The following is a 24,002-nucleotide window of genomic DNA, read 5'->3' on the forward strand; positions in this document are numbered from 1 at the left end:
CTAAAATGTAAAACACGATTCACGACAAATATCAATATTTGTAACTAAATATCGACTCTCAAAGATATAAAATTGAGATTAACATTTTAGTTAATTTTTAAAATATGATATTTTATGATAAAGTTTTCAATTACATTAATTTATTCTAGAATAATTAAGTAAGATAATTTTGAAGTAACGAAACTTATAAGAAGAATAGTCCATTCAATTTATTTCATATTTATCAAAATAAATTAGCTTAGTACGAATATTTCAGTGCGAATAAAATATTTTCAACTTCTTTGTCCAGATGTTAAAGTTTGTTACTTAAACAAGTTGGAGTATGAAATTTTTTATAACCTCATACCCTAAAATGTTAAGTGGATGTCTTGAGTATCGAAACTCATTTGATGAGTATCAGAACTTGTGTTAATATAACCGAGTTTGAGTGAAATCATGCTGTAATGAAATATTCCATCACATGAGAAATAAAAACCATGAGTTTTATTTTTGTGTTTAAACGTTGCAAATCGATTGTATTTCACGCTAAGTATCAATATTTTTATTTGAGTATCGAAACTTATCGGAAAATAATCCGACATTTACGATTAAGGTAATGTTTTAGGTTGTAATCTAAATTATTATCCAATCCAAACCTAGAATGTTATACATTTTTCTAACATTTAGGTTGCAGCTGAAAAAAATATTCTTTTTAATATTTGTTATGATTTAGGATAATGTTTAAAGTTTGACTTAAAATGATTATATATTTTGGTAACATTTCTGATTACAATCTAAAATGTTGCATGAATTTCGAAATTGAGTCAAACTTAAATCGAGGTTAATATTTTAGGTTTTAATCGGAAAAATTATCTCATTTACATACTTTGTTATTAACTTAATATTTTAGATTATAAACTAAAATATTACCTATTCCAACCTAAAAGTTATATACTCTAGTAATATTTTATTATAATTTAAAATATTAAATACAGTTTAATATTTATTTCAGATAAGTATCCATTTATAACTAAATATATATATACTTATCAATACTTAATATTTCTTGGTTTCACAATTTTTTTTTTACATGCAACGATAACTATTGATTTTTTCCCCTCAAATAATTGATCTAACGGCAAAAAGCAAAATACATCCACTATTTTAGGAGCAGAATTAGGAATTTATTATAGTGGAGGTTAAAATATTTTTATTTTTTATAAATAGAAATTCTTTTAATTGAAGGATATTTAAAAAAATATTTATTTTATATTAATTAATAATTAAAAATATAATCGGTGGGGGCCAAAGCTCCATTGCCCTCCTTGGATCCGCCCTGCACCGTTGTTAAGCTGAAATTTTTTAGACTTCCCCAACAAATGTGAATGTAGAAAAAACTATACCCCATTCTTCACGAATTTTATAATATTGCTGATGACTTGTGCTTTTAAAAGTCCTCCCTTTAAAAATCAAAATGAGCCTTGCCAACGAAGGGATATAACTTTATAGAATAGATTTGTATAAAAGCGTGTGTATTTGCTGTCAGTTTGGTCAAACTGGGTCTCTCCTTTCTTCTCCCGTCCTTTTCATGGTCTTGACTTCAATGACTGAATGCATCATTCACCCTTGTTTTCTTCTATACTCTAACCTAGGTGTCGGCAGTGATTTCCAAACCTTAATCACCCTCTCTTGTCTGGGTTTTGCTTCTTAGCTGGCTTTCGATTTTGTTTCACACACCTATTCTTTTTCTTCTTCTTCATTTTTCCATTGCTTTGAAACTGGGCTTTTCTGGGTATTTTTCTTTCCCTTGTTCCTTATCCGGGTCTAATCTTCTCCTTTTGAAGCAACGATTTTGAGGATATAACCTGAAGAGATTTTGTTTTGCCAAGTTAGAGAAAATGAAGTGTTTTTCTATGTTCAGCAAGGACAAATCAAAGAGCAAACGAAGGGAATCAAGATCTGCTCCTGAATTGAGGAACCAAAGTAAGCCAGATAATCCACTGAGTCGGACAACAAGATCAACTCCTTCTCCTAGGAGCATACCGGAATTGTATAAAGAGAAAGAGCATAATTTGAGGGTCTTCTCTTTAGAGGAGTTGAAGGATGCAACAAACGGGTTCAACAGGATGTTAAAGATCGGCGAGGGAGGTTTTGGGAGTGTTTATAAGGGATCAATTAGGCCTCTCAATGGTCGAGGCGACCCTACTGTTGTAGCCATAAAGAGGCTCAACACGCTCGGTTTACAGGTACTTGCTTCAAGGTTGAAACTTGTTTCTTCCTTTCGCATTTGTGGGATCAGATTCTGTTTCTTCATGGTATTGTGGTTAACCTTGTAGGGTCATAAAGAATGGCTTGCGGAGATTCAATTCCTGGGTGTGGTTAGTCATCCGAACCTTGTAAAACTTTTAGGGTACTGTTCGGTAGACGGGTGAAAGAGGGATCCAAAGGCTGCTGGTGTATGAATTCATGCCTAATCGCAGCTTGGAAGATCATCTTTTTAACACTACATCCACGTTACCTTGGAGAACAAGACTAGAGATTATGCTTGGTGCTGCTGAAGGACTTGCTTATCTACACGATGGTTTGGAAGTTAAGGTACAATCTTATATGAAACATGCTAAATTATCACCCGGGATCGTCCTCTGCTTCAGCATCTCTAACAACTGATGCACTAAATTACCTACTTGTTATTGTACTGCAGATGATCTTGTTCAATCTTTATAATGGGCTGCTACTGTGATATTTGTATAGGTGATATATCGAGATTTCAAATCCTCGAATGTGCTCTTGGACGAAAACTTTAGGCCGAAGCTCTCGGACTTTGGTCTTGCAAGGGAAGGGCCATCAGGGGATCGTACTCATGTATCCACTGCGGTAAGTAGATATCGGAGTACACTATTTCTTGTCTCAATTTGTTGTGTGCAACGAATCTAACGAATCTGCATTGCATCCTTGTTTGTTGTTAGTTTACCCTCCACTATCTGCTGACCTTTTTTGTTGACTCTCATGACTCACAATTGCCTCTTAAATAGTTTTGAGAATCATGATGCATTTCATAACATTTGTTGAACTAAGGTAGTTGACTGTTTCGTTTCATTTCGGTAAAGGTGGTCGGAACTTACGGCTATGCTGCCCCAGAATATGTTGAAACCGGTCATCTCACAATCCAAAGTGATATATGGACATTCGGAGTGGTACTTTTCGAGATCCTCACGGGGAGGCGAGCCATCGAAAGAAACCGCCCAACATCCGAGCAGAAGCTTCTAGACTGGGTTAAACAGTTCCCACCCGATAGTAGACGATTCACCATGATAATCGATCCTCGACTTAGAGGCAACTATTCACTCGGTGCAGCTCAAAAAGTGGGAAAGTTGGCCAACAGCTGCCTAAACAAAAATGCCAAGAAGACCAACGATGAGTCAAGTGGTAGAGAGCTTGAAGCAAGTAATAAAGAATCAGATGAGGCAAGTTCTTCGGCCGACAAGTCCGCCGGTACATCTTCCACTAGAAAGGGTGACAGGCAAAAGGTTTGAAGTTCGAACTATGAATGAATTTCTGGATGTCCCATGCTCCGCCGAGCTGTGCAGCTTAAGGTTTCTCATACAGAGATATGTTTAAAGACAAGGGATGCCCTGAAGACTTGGTCTTTGCATTCCTTTTTTCCCCCTTTTTTTCTTTTCCTTTACTTCCATAATACGATTCATGGATAGAACATATAAGAGATAGTACCTAAAATGGCGAGAATTTTAGAATCTAGGATTAGTGCTTTGTAAATTAAAACTATAAGCCCTTACGAATTGAATAGATATGTGAATGCCATTGTCAATGAATCTACAGAAGTATAAATATATTATTTTTATTGCCAGGCACAAATTATCGAATTATACATCATAAATTGATTTAAAAATTATTATTATATTAATAAAAAAAACTTTAGATTCAAAATATTGTGTAAAATTTCCTTAATTTAATTATTTTATTTACAATTACATGTGAATTATTTAAAGTATAAATAGTATAACTTATATTATTTATAATAAATTTTTATTAATTAATTATTTCTAACTAAACAAAGTAAAATTGATTGCAGCTAAAATTTTACATTAAATTAATCATATACTACTATTTTCTCGGTTCACGGACTCACTTCAGTAGGAAATTAGGTAAAAAGGGCTTTGAACTTTGAAAGAGAAATTAAAAATTATTTTTTAAATTATTTTTCACGGACTCCCCCAATTAAAAAATAAAATCAATACAATTTTTTAAACATTTTTTTGTTGACCGTTAAAATGTTAACGTGACAATTTACGATATTAATACGAAAGTTGACTAATTTTTTCTGTTGACGCTAAAATATTCACGTGATATTAATATGATTAGGAGAAACATATTAAACAGTCTTAAACCGCTAATGGAGAAAGTCAGGGTCAGTTTTACCCGACTTGTTCAACTCTCTGGATAGGTATTTTGGGGGCAAATATATGAAATATTGGCTTATTCTTGGGAAGAATTTGTTTCCAAGTAGGAGTAAAATAAAATTACTTCTTCCATCTCACTCCGTGCATAAGAAAGAGCAGTAGGGTTGATAATCAAAGAATTGACCATTCAAACATATCTATCGGATTCTAATATTCTCAGAGGCCTGGAAAAACAATTGTATGAATCATGGCACATCTCCTGTTGGTTTTTGGCTCGACATCATCACCTTCTGTCTTTACTCGGATTGCAAAGGCTGGAAATCATCACGAACCCTGGTGGGCTTCCACCCGGATTCTTCTTTAGTTTCTCTTAGAGCAACAAAATGAAGAGCGTCACTTTGGACTTGATACACATGACAACCCCACGGGTATGATTCCGGTGCGAACCAAACTTTTTGCTCCTCAAATGTTGTTTCCTCCCCAAGTGTTTCTGCCACACAATGTACCAAATCAGCTTCAGGCTCGGCGAAATCTGCCACAACAACACACCCAGGAGAGATGAACCCCGCAGGAGCCCGTGGAGACCAGATCGAGACCGGAGTCGTGTAATCATCTAGACAGTTCCTCCATACCTGCAGAGACTCAATATGAACTCCATTTTCCAAATGGTACACTGGCTAGCAATCTTAAGTCAAATTAGGATATTTATTTACTCTTTCAAGCCGTAATAGACAAAATGGGTATAGAGATAAAATTTCACAACGCCTTTGCTCTGTCTTACCAGGTCATAACCTACAGGAAGCGCAAATAGATTGTCAATTTTCCGGTAAACAGCAGCAACGTTAGGAGGATGGCTCCCGACACGAGCTATGTCACCAATGAACACATACCTGAAGGGAAGATCATGATCCAATTCCAAACTTAATGCAAAAGTAAAAAGGAGGAAAAAAACACATGGCAACTTAAGGTGATGATTAGGATAAAAAGTGAGATCAAAGAAACAAAGCCATGATGCAACAACAAAATTAATGCCAAAATAAGCAATTACGACTTAAGGTGATGATAAGGATAAAAGGTTTGAGAATCAAAAGTATTCCATATTTCATAAATATATTAATTCGTACACTGTTATTGAGTGAGCTTGTTACAACTCTCTGAAAGCTAATCTTCAATAATGATGACCTGCTTTTAGCTTTTAAGTTATAATGTGGTTAGAATCTAAGACAAGTCAAAAAGAGTTATCAAAGAACTTTGTAATTACCCTTCCGGACAAATGGGCCTCCAAATGCTACATACTCCACCATCATCGGCGACCTAGTAGACAAAATAAACTATCTATGTTAAGATTGTGGAATGAAGTAATCTACGGTAAAACAAGAAGAGAATGGCAAGGAATACATCACCTGTTTTCTACATAATGCACATCGGCCGTTCACTTCTCTCTCGCTGCTCCAGATCTTCAGAAAGTTTACACTGTGTTCAATAAATTTTGTTCCATCAGATGCAGAAATTGATGCAGAAAGCTCTCCTGATTTAATGATGGATTTCTTCAGGGCATGTGGTGCTTTCTTATCAGTCTCACTCCAAGATAAATGCAGATGCCTCTGGCTTGAAGGAACCTGCACAAGTAAAATCTTGTTAGTGTTGTTTACATGACATCTTTAAAGCGTACAGATTTATACGAAGTACCAACCTTTGGCACAATGCTGTTCGGGTCAGATTGATGTGCTCTCCACATCTTACGCACTACCGAGCAGATCTTAACAGCTTGCGGTTCTGTTCCCTCAACTTCTTCAACACTGCATTTTATGACTCTAACAAAGCTTCTGATCTCCTAAAATTCTTAAGATGGAGGAGTAAGCAAGAAGGTATATGACTGCCCGCTTTCGCCAACTCCAGCGACATGAGTTCTTCCCATGGAACGTCCCATATGATCTTGCAAGGTTTTTTGTCCATCTTGTCGAGAGATGAACACTGCGGACAACAAGAAAAAAACAGCATAAGAAAATTAGCTGAAAATTTACTTACGAGTCCTAGCCCAAGTCCTCTTGTCTCACCTGCAATAGCATAACTCGTTTATTGGTCACTAGAAGTATCTTTTGGTATGGTACAATAAAATGCTCTTCGTAATAATCAGAGCAAGCAAATTTAGAGGGCTCTTTAAATATCTCAGTACACCCAAAACGTCGACTTGCTTCTGCCAGATAGAGCACCATCTGGAACAAAACCAAGAAAACAGTCAAGTATCAAATTTTCCATTGTTACTCTCAATGCATGAGACCTATTTGCTTTTGTTGGTAGGGTAATATTTGGCTTACATGTGACGGGAGTGGTGTTATCATATCATTTAAAAAATATATATATAGTGACTCAGTTGGGTATTTCCATATAATACCAATTGGTTTTGCTTTGGAAGCTTACTAGTTGAGACAAATTAAGGTTTAGGCAGTCCATGGTCATACATTTCATTCCTAACTACAAAAGTGACAAAAAGTAAAATGATAGCTTTTTCTAAGAAGAAACATCTCAGGAACACTTTTCCATCTCAAAAAAGGCTACAAGATACCTGACCAGTAGCTTCTTTCTCAGAGTACTCTCTAAGAATGCCATCAGCATGAATAGCTCGGGGGTTTCTAATTCTCTGGAAGGTGCTATTGTTAGTCAAAGCCTCCAAACATTTGGAACAACTAGCTTCAATTCCATCAACGGTCAATGAGAAGAAATCTAATGCTCCACTGACTGGTTGAACAATAAATCCTAAGAAAGCACGACCAATTCCATGAGCAAATCCCACAAAACCCTCCTGTCTGGTACTTTCCACTGGTTTTCTCACAATTCCAGACACCCCAAAAGCAACACCCTGTGCAAGGGCTTCTGTTCCTTGAACAATTCCATCTCGTACTCCAGTGATTCTCCTTGATGAAACCTAAAATCTTGAGTTAGGATCAGGTTCTCAAATTTTTTTAATAACCACTTGCTTAAAAAATGAAAGAGACAGACTTACCTGCTTTGAGCGCAATTGGAGAAATTGTCCATCAGTTGAAAGCTCAGCAAATCCTTTACTCAAAGAAGCCAAGGTCGAACTAGTCATACCAAGTACATCTACTGAAAATAACAAATGAAGAGGGTTATGAATCAAATCTCTCCAAATACGGTTTCCAATTGCAGGAAGTATGGAACTTCTCCGCATGAATCTGTCTTTCCGTATTACCCTCCTCAGATGCACCTAAAATTAAAAAATCAGTCAGTAGCCTGATATTTGCAATGCCTGTAGACTTTTCTCCTGAACTCAACTATGCTGTTTTAGCAGGAAGGGTCATTGCAATATTAAATGTTCTCTGACCTGAAATTTGAAGGCATTTCCAATAGCAGAAAGTATAGGACTCCACACACCAAGAACCCCTTGAGGTCTCTGAGCTGGTGCTGTCTCCAGAGACACTTTCAACCTTAATTCCGAAACATCTATCAGGCTGAAAAGTTCAGAAGAGGGAAAAATAATCATTACAACTCAGCTTCAAACTCCTAAATGATATTCTCTTCTAATAAGCATTTGATGATGAAGATATATTTTATTGACTGAAATAAGTGCTCTCAGAACACTTTTCATTGAAGGAGAAATTCTAGTAATGGTAAACGAGCATTTCATAAAATATTACTCATATAACAATATGTGCGCATGGAATTCAAGTGGAGAAAATGGGTTTTGGCCAGAAATGGGTTTCGAAAATATGTGCATAAAATATTACTCATATCATAATCTTAGCTTCGAAAATATCGGAAGATACTGAAAACAAGAACACTAAGACCCTAAAAGAATAACTTAAATAGTTAACAAAGTCAACTCAACTTGGATATAGAAAATTTGTATGTCTTAAAAGTGGATAAATATGTAGGCTGTAGAATTAGAACATATACAAGTGTAATGTGCACGTGTACTTGCATGCACCATCTAGGAGCATATAGCCCAACAGACGGAGGAAAGTCAACAGGAGGAAAGGAGTTACAGAAACTGACATGAAAATATCATAAACACTATCAATAACTTTATGCTATTTTCCTCCCCCGTGATAATGAATAACAGCCATATACGTAGATTCTACCAAGGCATTGACCTTGCCAACATTGCTGATGCCCAAGTGTAGCACTCAAATCCTCTTCAGTCTATTAACATTTCAAGTTTCTAACTGAGAAAAGATTTGAATATTAGTCTTACTCAACACGTATCTCTGGGTCAACTTGAGTGATGCTTGAACTTTGGGGAATGTGATCTAGCTGAAGATTGTTATAGAAATCAACTAATGCCCAGATGATCGGTTCATGAACATTAAGCCTCCAAGACTTGTCAGTCACCTATCAACATAATATGATCAGTTACGCTATTGTCTAAAGAAACCCAGTGTACCCAAATGCTAAGCATAATGCAGATAGAGCTTTACCCGTATATAGACATACGGATACACCTGAATTCCATCAGAGTTCACATTTCGCATTGTAATAGTCGTCTTAAATACGGGATGATGAATATCACTCATCTGCTCAGGTGCTAATAGCACTGGCATCAAAGTTAAAGGAAGCTGGTTGTCAATTTGCAAATGTCCCAGTATGAGCTTGAACCTAGAGGAAAGAAATAGAATCTCTTAGCATATTCATCTGAAGTACCGAGACAGATAACAGATAGAAGATATATATTTAAATCCAAGACATGAAAATATTTTCAAAGAAGGAATGAAAAAGCCAAGGAATTCAGGAAAAGGATGTTAATTTAAGTCATCTCATATTAAGCAACAGACCGTTTCCATTTATGAAACAAGAGTACACCACACAATAGGAATTTTAAATGCAACTGATAAAATTCAAAGAAGTCACTAGATCATAAAGCACAACGTGTTTAAATAACTTTCAACAGGTAGCAGAACATTCTAAGCTGTGTGTCATCAGAAACATTATACTACAATGGCCAAGAATAAAATTTCCAAACAGCTGAAAACTACAATATCATGCCAAACAAAATCTGAAATTGAAGCTCTTACCTGCTGGTGGTTCCACCATCATAGCCTGTAGAATATGATATAAAGGCTCTGTCAAGGTACACGTAAAAGAGCTCTCTTGGCATGTGGTCCACAAGAGATACCCCAACAACTCCCAATTCAATGATGACTTCTATTGGTGTAACATCAACCTGTGGCTTTCCAGCAGCCATCAGAGGCCTATCTCCATGTGAACTCAACTTCCATGTCCGATTATCAGTAAATCTAACAACTTTTATATTACCTATTTCAAAAACATGCAACTGCATTCCAAGATCTCCTTCACCTGTAGGAGACTGCACAAAACTTTCCAAATTGACTTTCCAGATTCGGTTATTGCAATCTCCATTGATTTTAACATCAATGAACTTTTCTCCATATGGATCTTCCCAGGAAAAAATTGTAGTTGAAAGAGCTCCTAAACTGATCCATGCATACTCACCAAATCCAGATTGGCAAATACTTATTGTTCTATCAAAGGTTCTGTTCTCAATCCTGTTTATTCATGTTTTGACAAGTCAATAAACACCAACATAAACTTGCATCGCCTCACAAACTATCAGTATTTATATCTAGGAAACAATGTATACTTGCCTGATAGGACCTTTGGTTGATCCAAGGCGGAATACAACTATAAAACGTGATCCTTCTTCATAGCCACGTATTTCTACATTCAAAAAAGTCCTTGTACCACCATGTCCCCTCAAAACCAATGAGATAGTATCCTCTTTCACTATTTGAACAGGAAATGACCAATCTGTATCTTCTAGTCTTATCTGGAGATTTCAAATGAATCAACACAATAAGGAAGATAAATTTGATGCATCATAGAGTGCAAAAATGAAGAAAAACAACAATCCTGAAAACCATAACAATAAATAGTTTTAAAAACCAAGTAGGCAAAACTATAGATCATTTTGAAAATCATAAAAGCAAATGAAGGCATCGGCTAGTGGAGGAGGAAAGGTATTGTGTTTAAAGTAGATTTCAGAAGAGCATACGAATCAGTTGATTGGGATGTCTTGATCAAAATTATGGAGTACATGGGTTTTTAACGAGGCCTGAAATTCTTATCAAAAAAAAAAAATTATGGAGTACATGGGATTTGGGCAGAGATGGCGGTCTTGGATTTTGAAGTGCTTATCCTCAACATCCATTTCGGTATTAGTAAATGGTTCTCCAACAGAAAGCTTCAACATATCTCGGGGATTATGCCAAGGGTGTTCATTATCACCGCTGTTATTTAATTTAGTGGGAGAGCTGCTTAACCTTTTACTGTCCAGGCAGTAAAGTTGGGTTTGTTTAATGGATTTTAGATCGGTTGCGATGATAGGTCTTTCTCGCTCTCTCATTTGCAATTCGCCGACGATTTGATAATTTTTTTTAGCTTTAGAAGGTTAATTGAAGTGTAACGTCCTCCATACCGGGTTAGTGATCAAATTGGGAAATTTTAAAATTTAGTGACCAAAGTAGATAAATTGAATGGTTGAAAGATTTAATAGGAATGTTTCATGTAGGATGGATAAGCAAAGAAGGGGAAATTAAGAGGGCAAAGGAGTCTTTTAGTAAGAGAAATAATTAAATATTCCTTAAGGTTATTTATAAACCATGTGGAAAGCATTTGAGAGAAAACAAGGTGTAGAATTATTTGGAGTTTAGTTTGAATGCATATCTGTCTGCATGTTAGAGGGCCGAAATTAAGGAAATCTAGAGTCAAACAGATCAATATTCAGTTCCATATATTAAGGGATTCTGGTAGCTTGTTACCATATCCTTATATATTTATTTCCTGTTTATTTCTTTCTATTTTAGATAAGATTTGATCCTATTCTAGGTAAGTTGTATATATCCCTAGAAATTAGGTGTTTCAGCATGTATATATTTAGGGGATGTGTAACCTGTTTGATTATTGAAAAAGAAATAAAAAAAAAGGTATTCCTCTAATTTCTACATGGTGTCAGAGCATTCTCTGAACCCTAAATACCTCATATAACCAAATACGGGTAGCCATGGCCTCCAGTAACAGTAGTGGAGATAGCAATCCCATGCCCATTACAGGACACAAACTGAATGGGAACAACTATCTCCAATGGTCCCACTCTGTTATGATGTTCATATGCGGAAGAGGAAAGGATGATTATCTCAAAGGAGTGGCTGCCAAGCCAAGCCAGGATGATGAGAAGTTCAAAATCTGGAATTCCGAGAATAATATGGTCATGTCATGGCTCATCAATTCCATGACAAATGAAATCGGAGAGAACTTTCTACTCTACAGAACAGCAAGGGAAATCTGGGAGGCTGCAAAGGAAACGTATTCCAACAATGAGAATACATCTGAGTTGTTTGAAGTGGAGAGTGTTCTCCATGACTTCCGTCAAGGAGATTTAACAGTAACCCAGTACTTCAATACACTCAACCGCTATTGGCAATAGCTGGACTTGTTCGAGGAGCACAATTGGAGCTGCCTAGATGATGGAATCAGGTATAGACAGATCATTGAACGGAAGAGAATATATAAGTTTCTGATTGGATTAAATAAAAATCTAGATGAAGTAAGAGGAAGAATCTTGGGATCCAAACCTCTACTTAATATCCGGGAGGCTTTTTCTGAAGTCCGGAGAGAGGAGAGTCGAAAGAAAATCATGATGGGCTCTCAAGAACCAATGACAAGTCTTGAGAGCTCAGCCCTTGCTGTTAGAGGGAACTCCTACAACGACACCAAACCAAAGAAAGGACGCCCTTGGTGTGATCACTGCCGCCGACCTGGTCACACCAGGGACACTTGCTGGAAAATTCATGGTAAGCCAGCAGATTGGAAGTCTTCTCGGTCTGCCAACGACAAAGAAGGGCGAGGCAATTTTGCCTCAATGGATGACAAACCTTCACCTGAACCCACTCCATTCAGCAAGGAACAATTAGAGGTTCTACAGAATCTGTTCAACCAGTCTTTGCATGCCCAAACCTCCACTGTGGTTGGTACTGGGTCCTTAGCCCAAAAAGGTAATTTTTTAAGCGCTCTCAGTGTTAAAAAAGAGATGTCAAATCCATGGATTATAGATTCTGGAGCTTCAGACCATATGACTGGAAATGAGGACCTATTTTCTACTTACAGTCCATGTGATAAACACTTAACGGTCAGAATAGCCGATGGTTCACTCTCAAAAGTGGTTGGTACAGGTTCTATTAAAGTATCAGAGAATATTACACTTGAATCAGTCCTTCTTGTGCCAAATTTGAATTGCAATTTACTGTCCATTAGTAAACTTACTCGAGACCTGAATTGTGTGACTAAATTTGGTTCAACCATGTGTGAATTTCAGGTCTTGGACTCGGGGAAGACGATTGGCAGTGCTAAAATGTGCTCGGGACTCTATCTTCTCGAGGTTACAAATCCTCCTCAAGGCACAACTTATCAGTCCGATTGTCTAGTGTCTGGTAATCCTACTTCTTTTTCTGTCAGTTGTTCTAATAATGATAGTGCAATCATGTTATGGCACTATAGATTAGGCCATCCGAATTTCTTGTATCTTGAGAAGCTGTTTCCTTCTCTATTTCATAATAAAAATCCAAATGAGTTCAAGTGTGAAATTTGTCAATTCTCTAAACATGTCCGTAATTCTTATCCCAACCAATCTTACAAAGAATCCCATCCTTTTTCAATGATTCACAGTGATGTTTGGGGGCCATCTAAACTAAAAAATGTGACTGGTTCCCGTTGGTTCATTACATTTATTGATGATCACACTCGGCTTACATGGGTCTTTCTCATGAAAGAAAAATCAGAGGCAGGTCAGATTTTCAAAAACTTCAACACCATGATACAAACTCAATTCCAAGCCAAAATCCAAATTCTGAAAACTGACAATGCCAAAGAATACTTCAAATTCATACTCAATGATTATCTCTTGAGTCATGGCATCATTCATCAAAGCTCATGTGTCAACACCCCTCAGCAAAATGGAATTGCTGAAAGGAAAAATCGGCACCTTCTAGATGTTGCAAGATCTCTTATGTTTTCTACTCATGTACCGAAACATTTCTGGGGTGAAGCTATTCTCACTGCAGCATACCTCATAAACTGGATGCCATCTAGGATTCTCAACTTTCAAAGTCCTTGTCAAACCTTACTTCAGTTTTTCCCAAATACACGTCTCATCAACACTATTCCCTTCAAGGTTTTCGGGTGTTCAGCCTTTGTTCATGTCCATCAACATAAAAGGGATAAATTTGATCCTAGAGCACTTAAGTGTATCTTCCTTGGGTACTCTCCAACTCAAAAGGGGTATAAGTGCTACTCACCGGTCACTAAACAGTACTACCACTCCATGGATGTTACATTTTTTGAGCACCAGCCCTACTACCCCAAATCTGATATTCAGGGGAAGACCAATTTTACCCAGGAATATCAAATTTGGGATATTGATGAATCAGTTCAGCTCTCTCCAAATTCTAACTCTATTTCTCCTCAACCACATCTCTCCCTAGAATCTTCATACCAAAATCTGGACATTAGTGAATCAACAACTAATAAAGAGTTGATTACCTATTCACGGAGGAGAAAGAACCAAAAGGAGATGGAACCTTCAGCACCTCTGCAGCAAAACCAAGAATCTGATCCTAGTCCAAGATCTTGTGAAGATCCAGCACCTCTGCAGCAAAACCAAGAATCTGATCCTGGTCCAAGATCTTGTGAAGATCCTTTAGGTAATCCTAATCCTGAGCCCTCACAGAGTAAACTAACTGGTGATGACAGTGACTATCCTATTGCCGTGAGGAAAGGGGTTAGAACTTGCACAAAACATCCTATATACACCTTTATATCATATGAAGGCCTGTCACCAAAATTCAAGTCGTTTGTTGCCAACCTCGACAGCACTCAGGTCCCAAATAACATACAAGAAGCTCTTGGATCTCCTGAGTGGAAAGCTACTGTGCTTGAAGAAATAAATGCACCGAAAAAGAATGGCACTTGGGAAATATCAAAATTACCATCGGGAAAAAGGCCAGTAGGATGCAAATGGATATTCTCAATCAAGTACAATGAAGATGGAAGTGTTAATCGTTTCAAGGCACGGCTAGTGGCAAAGGGATTCACTCAATCATATGGAATCGACTATGAAGAAACATTTGCCCCAGTAGCCAAGTTAAACACAGTTCGGGTTCTCCTATCACTAGCTGCAAATCTTGATTGGCCCCTTCACCAACTAGATGTCAAGAATGCTTTTCTAAATGGGGACTTAGCTGAGGAAGTTTACATGGAAATCCCTCCAGGATTTGAGACACCGAAAACTGACAACAAAGTTTGCAAACTTAAAAGATCATTATACGGGCTCAAGCAATCACCAAGAGCTTGGTTTGAGAAATTTACCAAGGTAATAAAGAATCATGGCTATTCTCAATGTCAATCAGATCACACCTTGTTTGTCAAACACTCATTTGCAGGAAAACTGGCTATCCTCATTGTATATGTGGATGACATTATCCTAACAGGAGATTATGAGGAAGAAATCAACACTACCAAAGGTCTTCTAGCTAAGGAATTTGAAATCAAGGACCTTGGACAGCTCAAATACTTCCTAGGAATGGAAATTACAAGGTCAAGAAAAGGAATCTGTGTTTCCCAAAGAAAATACGTACTGGATCTTTTAAAAGAAACTGGGATGCTTGGATGTAAGCCAGCGGACACACCTATGGATTCAACAACAAAATTAGGCACTAAAGAAAATTGTGCACCGGTGGATAAAGGCAGATACCAAAGGCTAGTAGGTAAACTTATCTACCTTTCTCACACACGACCAGACATTGGTTTTTCAGTCAGCATGGTAAGTCAGTTTATGAACAATCCAAATGAAGAACATATGGAGGCGGTGTATAGAATTCTAAGGTATCTGAAGCTAACACCAGGGAAAGGATTATTTTTTGAGAAGAATCAAAGAAGAGACATAGAGGTGTTCAGTGATGCAGATTGGGCAGGATCAATACAAGACCGAAGATCAACTTCAGGGTATTGTACTTATGTGTGGGGAAATCTAGTCACATGGAGAAGTAAGAAGCAATCAGTGGTGTCAAGGAGCAGTGCAGAAGCTGAATTTCGGGCAATGGCCCATGGTATTTGTGAGGGAATATGGCTAAGAAGGGTACTAGAGGAATTAAGAATTTCTAGTGGAGAACCTATGAAGATGTTCTGTGATAACCAATCAGCAATCAGCATTGCCAAGAATCCAGTCCATCATGACAGAACTAAGCATGTGGAGATTGATCGGCACTTCATAAAGGAGAAGATAGAGGAAGGGATGATCAAAATGCTATTTGTACCCACATGTCTTCAAACAGCCGACATTCTTACTAAGGCTCTACCAAGAAAGACTTTTGATGATCTAAGTTCCAAGCTGGGGTTAATTAACATTTACCATCCAGCTTGAGGGGGAGTGTAGAATTATTTGGAGTTTAGTTTGAATGCATATCTGTCTGCATGTTAGAGGGCCGAAATTAAGGAAATCTAGAGTCAAACAGATCAATATTCAATTCCATATATTAAGGGATTCTGGTAGCTTGTTACCATATCCTTATATATTTATTTCCTGTTTATTTCTTTCTGTTTTAGATAAGATTTGATCCTATTCTAGGTAAGTTGTATATATCCCTAGAAATTAGGTGTTTCAGCATGTATATATTTAGGGGATGTGTAACCTGTTTGATTATTGAAAAAGAAATAAAAAAAAAGGTATTCCTCTAATTTCTACACAAGGTTCCATATATTTCTCTCTTCTTCTTCTCCAACCGTGAAGCTTGCAAGCAAAGGTGAGTTGTCTTCTTTTGGATTAATTCTTATGAGTTAAGCATGGTTTTGGTTAATGAAGATTTAGGAAAGATGATGGAGAGAAACAAGGACTTAGAAACTCAAAGAATTCTAAGTTAAGAGAGATTAAAGGTTGGGAGCCATTGAATGAAATCTTGGATTAAAGGTCATAATAAGAATTAGAAGCTGGATTTGACTTATCATCAAGCTAATTAAGAAGTATGAGGTGATAGAATTAAAATTAGAACAAGTTGGAATTTGAGCAAGATTCTTAAATTCTATATGGAGGATTGGTTTTTTTATGTTTTAGAGGTATTGAATGGATAATAATTAATTTAAGTAAGAGTATGAAAGTTAAGTATATTAAAGGGAGTAAAATAGGAAGGTTTGAGCTGAAATGAGATGATTTTCGAGCTCAAAATAGGATTTCTGGGCCAGGGGAATCGGTACTCATTCAAGGGGAATCGATACCCCCTCAAACGAATATGAAATTCCACAATGCCAGAGGGGAATCGATACCCCCACAGTAGGGAACCGATTCCCCCCTAAAGAAAAAAAATAAAAATCAATTCCTTAAATTTGCTTAGGCTATTAGAAGTTAATTTTAAGACTTAGGCATCTGATAATCATATTGAAAATTATGTTTATGTAGATATTGAGCCTAATCGAGTTCTGGAACAATCGACAAGTAAGATCGATCGAGGAAAAAACAAGGAAATATAGGTGAGTGCATATGCATAGCATGAATATAGTATTATATTCAGTTCTAGACTTGTGATAAGTCTAGATTCAATATTTGATACATGATCACATTCCATATTATGATACTTGACATGAATTCATATTATATTCATTATGTGACATGAATATGCAGGAAAAGTTATATGAATTATGTGATAAAGGTATGGAAAATGAAATGTTTATGTGATAAAGGTATGAAAATGATATGTCTATGCGATATAAATTATGTGAATTGTAAAAGCCCATGTTCTGTAGATGAGAACTATAGGTATAATTGGCATGCCAAGGGTAGAGGGTCTACGCGGTCCTTCGGGATATATATATATTCTTTGGAACATTTGTGAGTTCTTTTGAGACACATAATTGATCCTTGGCATATGTATATGATTCTTAAGGAATTTATATGTGGTCCTTCGGGACAAATTCTACGCGATCCTTCGGGACAAAGTTCTACGCGACACTTCGGTGCAATTTATACGAGCTGTGGTGACAACATAGTGCACAAACTCGCAATACTCAGTACCTTAGGTTCTCAGTATGGTATCAGGGGTCAATAATCTTCTTAATACAAATTCGTGAATGCTAATGTAATATGCTTAGGGTAAGGATCATGGTGATATAAACTACATTGATTAAGTATACGATTTCATCTCATTTCATATCATTATGGCATCTTCATCCAGTTCCTTGCTATTATTATTACATTGCCTCACTAAGTCGATGACTTAGCGTGCGAGTGTTTCACGCGTAGGATCCGAGAAAGTAGAAGATACATGTTAAGCAGCTGACAACATTACTCATGCAACTATCAGATCAGAACAACCTAATCAGTAGGTCATTTTGTTATGTAAATGGGTGTTGGCGTGTAACTAAAGGGTTAAGTTGTGTATGCTCTGAGTATTTTGGTAAACTTGTATTAATATATGTATATTATCGTATTTTCTTAATATAATTTTAAGTATTTTGCTATTATTTGTTAAGAGTAATGTTTGAAAAAGGTAATGTGACATCTCGGATTCGTATCCGGGTCGGGTACGGGTTGGGGTGTTACATGAAGAATATTGAAGATTTTGGTTGTCTTTGAGATGTATACAGAGCTGCAATTAAATCTGTCGAAGAGTAAGATATATGGTATTAATATGGAAGAATCAACAGTCAAAGAATGGGCAAATTCAATTGGGTGTATGTTTGGTGTTTTTCCGTCGGAGTATCTTGGGCTTCCCATGGGTGCCAGGCGAAACTCGGTAGCTTTATGGGAGCCGATTCTTAAGAAATTTTTTCAGAAGCTAGCTGGGTGGAAAACATCTATGTTATCTCTTGCGGGGAGGGCTGTTTTAGGAAAGTCTGTTCTAAATATGTCTTTGTTCAGGATGTCATCTGGTGTTCGAAAGAAGTTGGATTCACTAATGGCTAACTTTTTGTGGGGGAGCTCGGCTTAGAGAAATCGAATCCATTGGGTGAATTAGTCGACAATATGCAAACAAAAGGATTATGGGGGGTTTGGGTATCACGGATTTAAATATGATGAATAGGGCCCTCTTAGGGAAATGGGCCTTCAAGTTCAATAGTGAAAAGGAGTCTTGGTGGAAGCGGATGGTGTGCTGTAAGTACAGCGTAGATAGAAGGTCGATTTTGCTGGATAAGAATCTACCTTCCATTTCTTCTTGGCTTTGGAAAAAAGTAATTAATAATCATTGGTCGAACGATGCTTTTGGCCTTTGCTTCCACAATCATCTTATTTTGCAAGTGGGGAAGAGAAATTCCATTCTATTTTGGCACGATACATGGATATGCAACATTCCATTGAAGGGAAAATTCCCAAGACTTTTCACTCTGTTAGTAAATCAAGATGGGGTCATTGAGGATTATGGTTGTCTAAACAATGGGAGTTGGTTCTGAGATATCCAAATGAGGCGAAATATGCTGGATTGGGAAGTTAAACAATGGATGGAGCTATTGTCAATGTTGGATAGTGTTAGTCTTGGATCGGAGGATGATGATTGTTGTGTCTGGAAGGGGAACAGGAGGGTGTATATTCGGTTAAATCGTGCATTAGTTTAGTATCAAACTTGTCCGTTCCGGATTTATCTTCGTCGAAGCTGGTTTGGGTTGGAATTGCTCCTCTAAATGTCGAAATCAAATGGTGTTTGAGAATGGAAGGTTGGATCAAACTCTTCTTTTCTTTTTGGCCAGGTACAGGGTGGCTGCTTAGTTCTCGGTGAAGAATTTGAATTTCTTTGTTTCACTAGATTGTCTTGTGGGAGACTTAACTTTGGCTGATTTGCACTTTTCTCCGATGAAGAAAGTTTCCAAGACTTATGGTTTGTGCCTCCCTCCTCGGGGTTTTCTTTAAAGTGAATGTGGATGGGGCTGTAAGTAGTGACTGGAGGCGTAGTGGTATCAGTGGATTGCTTAGGGATGTTGATCATAAGCAGTTGGGGTATTTCTCGGAAGCGACCGGTCTAGGCCCTCCCGATTCTTGTCGAGTTAAAAGCAATTCAATATGGGTTGAGTCTTTTCTTGGATTCGGAGTGGAGCGACAAGGGGCGTCTTATTGTAGAAAGTGATTCTTCTATTGCTTTGATGTGGATTAAAAACCCGGAGGCAAGCCCGACTTCTTTTGTTCATATGGTGAAGGAAATCGCCAAGCACGTGATGAATTATAATGTGACTATTAGGCATATCTATAAGTGTTTTAATTGTGAAGCAGATAGTTTAGCTAAGTCGGGCATAGGGTAATGTGGGGAGTTATGGATGGGGGGAGGTTGAGCGTTTTGGGTGTTTTGTGAGGATGGTTTGTACTTGAAATGGTTTTACCTTGTTTGTACTATGTTTTAGAAATAAAATTTTTGGGCACTCTTTTCCTCCTTCCAATGTCCGTTGAGAGATATAGCTCGACGGTTATGAAGGGGGTTTAACGAGGCCCATTTCTTATAAAAAAATCATAACGTAAAACAAAATTGCAATATAGGCCTGTGTAGGTAAACATGAAATGAGATAGGCATAAGTATTATCCCATAATATCACGGCACACCACCAAGACGTGGATAGTTTACAAACACGGGAAGTGAGGTTTTAGGCATCCACTAACCTGAAGTTTATCTGTCCCATCGTTCTCACAATGTACAAAGGAGATTCTTGTATCAGATGCGCGGAGAATATTAGATTCATCTTCACTGCTTAACTTAATGTATATGTCCCGACCGAGTCTGTTTGTAAAGGTCATGTATGGCCGGACAGTAATCACCTACAAAAATTTGATTGAATGAATTTCTTGTATTCCTGGTAACACATACATTTTTAGAGCACTGAGTAATATTTCTACCTTTGTAGGGACAGATTGATAGGGGCAGGGCTTTGCAGAAACAAAAAGGTGCATACATTTTCCATCAGCATTATAAGCATAGAGATCCACAGAGCCATCCTGCAGAGTCGGGAAAAAGGAAGTGCTAAACAAAAAAATTCTTTTAAGATATGGCTTCTAATTACAGTTAATATTTGATCTACCATGTCCGCAAGGGGAGAAAGATCTTTAGCGGTCCCGAAGTGCTCATTGCTAGACTCCGTAATTGCTACACACAGACCAAACAAATTAAAGTTCAATGATGAGGCAATTGTGTGACCACTATACATTTCCTCATCAGTTATTTCCTCAATGATTCCTGTATTTTCTTTTTTAGCACGAAATGGGAACTCAATCTTTCTTGTGCGTTTCTTCCCTCCCATATCAACAAGCCGGTATGTAAGTGGCGGACATCTGGAAACTGAAAACCAGTAAGGAGCATAGACTCTGATTATTTTTGACAAAATTGTTTGTTCCTTGTCAGAATTATGCTCAATAATGAGTTGAACTATCCTGCATATACCACAAATATTGAAGGCATTAGATCGGGGAAGATTTTGATTTAACATATTCAAGAGAATTCAATTTTTTTAGGGTAATCCAGCATATAATAAACCTTCCAGAAATTGAACTTCTTAAGCTTATTGATTTGGATGGAATTTCACAAGGATGAGATATCAGAACAGCTTCCTGTAAATCAGTAGAAGTTAAAAGAGAAAATAGACAACAGAGTACGACAGAATAGACAGACTTGATGGGCACCTTTATATGCATTATAAACAAAAACTATTGGATTTTCCTAAACTCACATTTAATGTCATCCATCCTCTCTGTGGAAGTAGTGTGAAGAACAAAGGATTACGTATATCAGCATTGTAAATATTTACAGTTCTTCCAGGGTGAAATATTCCTCTGGAGCAGGCAATGAAATGACCACTAGGTTGCATCTCAAGGATAGAATATTCAGCAGTAAGAGGAAGATAATTGGAGATAGACAATGGGGATTTGACCACAAGACTCCAGTCCATGATAGAATCGGAACGTATGTCTTTTGATATCTCTGTTGCTTGTATGCCTAAGCAAAACCATAGTTTATGTGCAGAGGCATTAGAAGAGGTCTCAATTAGCTGGTTGCAGCATAGCAATTCCTCAGACTCGGTGAGAGCTGATACATATATCCCAGAAGTGCCCTTAGCTTTTTCAGAAACCTCCCGTTGACCAGGCTTTTCAACTACAGAGCTCCAAGAATACTTGTTAGAACCATCAAATTCTGAAGGTCGCAACTGGAAAACAAATGGTCTAGACTGATTTAAGGCAGATAAGGGAAGAGGTACTGTATCTCCAGGTTTCAATTGGCCCAAAAGTATCTCATTGGTTGTGTGAAGTGATATTTGTTTCCTATTCCTTATCCATTTCCTTTGCCTCGCAGAATTCAAAGATATTGGGGAGTCATCAGACCCGGGCCATTTTAGGCTTTCTACATCTGGAGCATGAACCCATCCACCAGCAGTACTAGCAGATGGTGTATCCAAATGCCAATCATCTAGCCAATCCCAACCCGATGGTAACTTGACACCAAAAGTTTCCTGCAAGGTTGGGGAGGAGTCAAAAACCAAATTAGACCTCATCTTAAAGGATAAGTAGGTCCTTTTTTTATAGGAATTGAAGGCCTCATTAAAAAACCCCTTCTTGATAGGATAAGTAGGTCCTGAAATATCAAAATACATTTCTATAGACCCTAGAACAAGAACAGGCTTTAAAGCATGTAATTATGAAAGATGTGCAACAATATAAATATAAAGACTACTCCAGTATCAAAAAGTTATACAGATATCATATTTACGTATTGTCAGGTATTAAGTATACAAGTTTACCCACGGGGAATTCGTAACCTTATTATCCGGGACAAATGCAATCAATATAAAGTGGAAGGGGAAAAATGTATTGCATGTTCGTAGAATTAGAGACAAAAGCAATACAAGTAAAATAAGATGAATATATATCAAGTGATCATTTTTCGAAAGACAGATTTCTGGAGTACTGCAATGGAAACAATGTTCATTGCTGATGTAGGAAAATGATAAAGGAGGCATAATTCCCATAATTCAAAATACTACCATAGCTAGAGGTTCTTCAAACAAAAACTTCATGTTAAAATAATGAGCATGTTAACATGTGATTTAGATAAGGCAGCAAGAAAAACTAGTTATGCTAAAAAATGAGTTAGTTACAGCTAAGAAATTACTAATTAGCTTACCTTCTGGGAGCCTCCGCAATAGGGCTGATCTTGATTCAGTTGAACATTACAACCCACCCACCCAATATTTGGATCATAAGTTTCAGTTTCAAAGAACTCATCTGTCTGAATTCTGCTACAATCAAGTTGAGCACCTTCAGGTATTCTTAAATCAGTAGGCTGCTCCATAATCTGAGTGGAAGACTTTGGTACAAGACATAAATCAAGAATGAAATCTGTGTTATTATGCACAGAAACCAGTGACCTAATATTTACATATCTGTTGCCATCCTTCACACTAACTTCACCAACCACAACATCATTGCCTAAGCGCCAACAAGCAGTGGGTGCCGCATAGTTGAGTTGCACAGTAGTCCAAGGTCCTCCCATGCTAGGGCTTATCTGAATGAATCCGAATTTTCTGCCACCGACAAAGGGCTCACTTGTCTCATCAACATCAGATTTTGATGACAAAATTACAGCACATCTCAATCTCCCACTTGAATGTTTCCTGCTCCCATCTACTTGAGTGGTATTCTACAAGAAATAGTCCATTTAGGTATCACAGCTGTTGGAATCCCTTGAAAATATTTCCTCTTAAAACCTTGGATTAGTGATCTCAAGTACCAAGTTACACACACACACACACACACATACATATATATATATAAAGATTATCTCAACAAGTTTTAAAATAAGAGAATTACATTTACAGTAGAAACTGGCAAGGATAAGTCCATCCACATTAAGGAATTGGAGTAATCATGCGAACCATCGGGAGTATGCATGGCTATCTGATTCAGAGGAGCTGAGAAAAATCCAATAGCATCACCTGTAAAAGAACTTGTGGATTCAGCAATGAAGGTATGTAAAGTAGGAGATTATCTGGTTCCTAGAGTTCCTCTTTTATTCTAGACTACAAAAAGATACTACTTGAGTTGCTTTTTTTTTTTTGATAAAAAGGAAGGCCCCATTAAAAAAACCCCTTCATTTACTGTAAATGGACTTACTGTTATCTTTATCAAAACCCCAACAGTAAAATATTTTCATTCCCTTTGATGCTAGCATGTCACTTCGATTCAAAATCATAATTACCTTGGGTCAGGAAAACAGGTTATTTTTTTATCCAAAAGTGTCATATATCAACGTTATTAGAATATATACAATCTTTTTTATTTTATTTTATTGTATATGTATTATAATACACAAAACAAGTTCCTGCAGTCATAGAACGTCTATTTGGTGCACAATTCATAAGCTTGAGATAGTAACCTAAAGAAGTCCTGATGCTAGTTGTATAACTATTAAATTTACCACATATTCTCATATCCTTTGTCCCCTTATCACATTTCTGATCGTTCTCTCAGCGATACAACAAATGCAACAACATTAAAATTGTTTAAGAGTTGTGTTTAACAGCTTAATGATTTGGAATATCATATATACATATCCAAGTTAA

At 37.1% G+C, this 24,002-nt stretch overlaps 1 protein-coding gene, 1 long non-coding RNA gene and 1 pseudogene across 2 annotated transcripts in view; 2 read left to right on the plus strand and 1 right to left on the minus strand.

Annotated features, from left to right (window-relative positions):
* Positions 1–1,725: 1,725 nt before the first annotated feature.
* On the plus strand, positions 1,726–3,809 carry LOC120200554 (annotated as a pseudogene).
* A 698-nt stretch (positions 3,810–4,507) lies between these two features.
* The window catches only part of LOC120200555, an 82,583-nt gene continuing 63,088 nt past the window's right edge, over positions 4,508–24,002 (minus strand). Inside the window, 21 exon segments of the mRNA XM_039201362.1 lie at positions 4,508–5,029; positions 5,179–5,287; positions 5,659–5,711; positions 5,801–6,016; positions 6,091–6,221; positions 6,224–6,371; positions 6,455–6,613; positions 6,964–7,323; positions 7,402–7,623; positions 7,741–7,867; positions 8,611–8,747; positions 8,834–9,011; positions 9,428–9,919; positions 10,019–10,200; positions 20,056–20,211; positions 20,290–20,388; positions 20,472–20,820; positions 20,924–20,997; positions 21,117–21,893; positions 22,565–23,080; positions 23,257–23,375. Of these exon segments, the coding sequence (XP_039057293.1) occupies positions 4,694–5,029; positions 5,179–5,287; positions 5,659–5,711; positions 5,801–6,016; positions 6,091–6,221; positions 6,224–6,371; positions 6,455–6,613; positions 6,964–7,323; positions 7,402–7,623; positions 7,741–7,867; positions 8,611–8,747; positions 8,834–9,011; positions 9,428–9,919; positions 10,019–10,200; positions 20,056–20,211; positions 20,290–20,388; positions 20,472–20,820; positions 20,924–20,997; positions 21,117–21,893; positions 22,565–23,080; positions 23,257–23,375 (4,940 nt within the window). The 3' untranslated portion in view covers positions 4,508–4,693.
* LOC120200557 lies at positions 14,740–23,821 on the plus strand. Its single transcript, XR_005523569.1, has 3 exons — positions 14,740–14,847; positions 16,349–16,355; positions 23,812–23,821. It is a non-coding gene; the product is annotated as an uncharacterized LOC120200557 (long non-coding RNA).

The sequence above is a fragment of the Hibiscus syriacus genome, unplaced genomic scaffold (assembly GCF_006381635.1).
Source record: "Hibiscus syriacus cultivar Baekdansim isolate YM2019G1 unplaced genomic scaffold, ASM638163v2 tig00006172_pilon, whole genome shotgun sequence".
NCBI lineage: Eukaryota > Viridiplantae > Streptophyta > Magnoliopsida > Malvales > Malvaceae > Hibiscus > Hibiscus syriacus.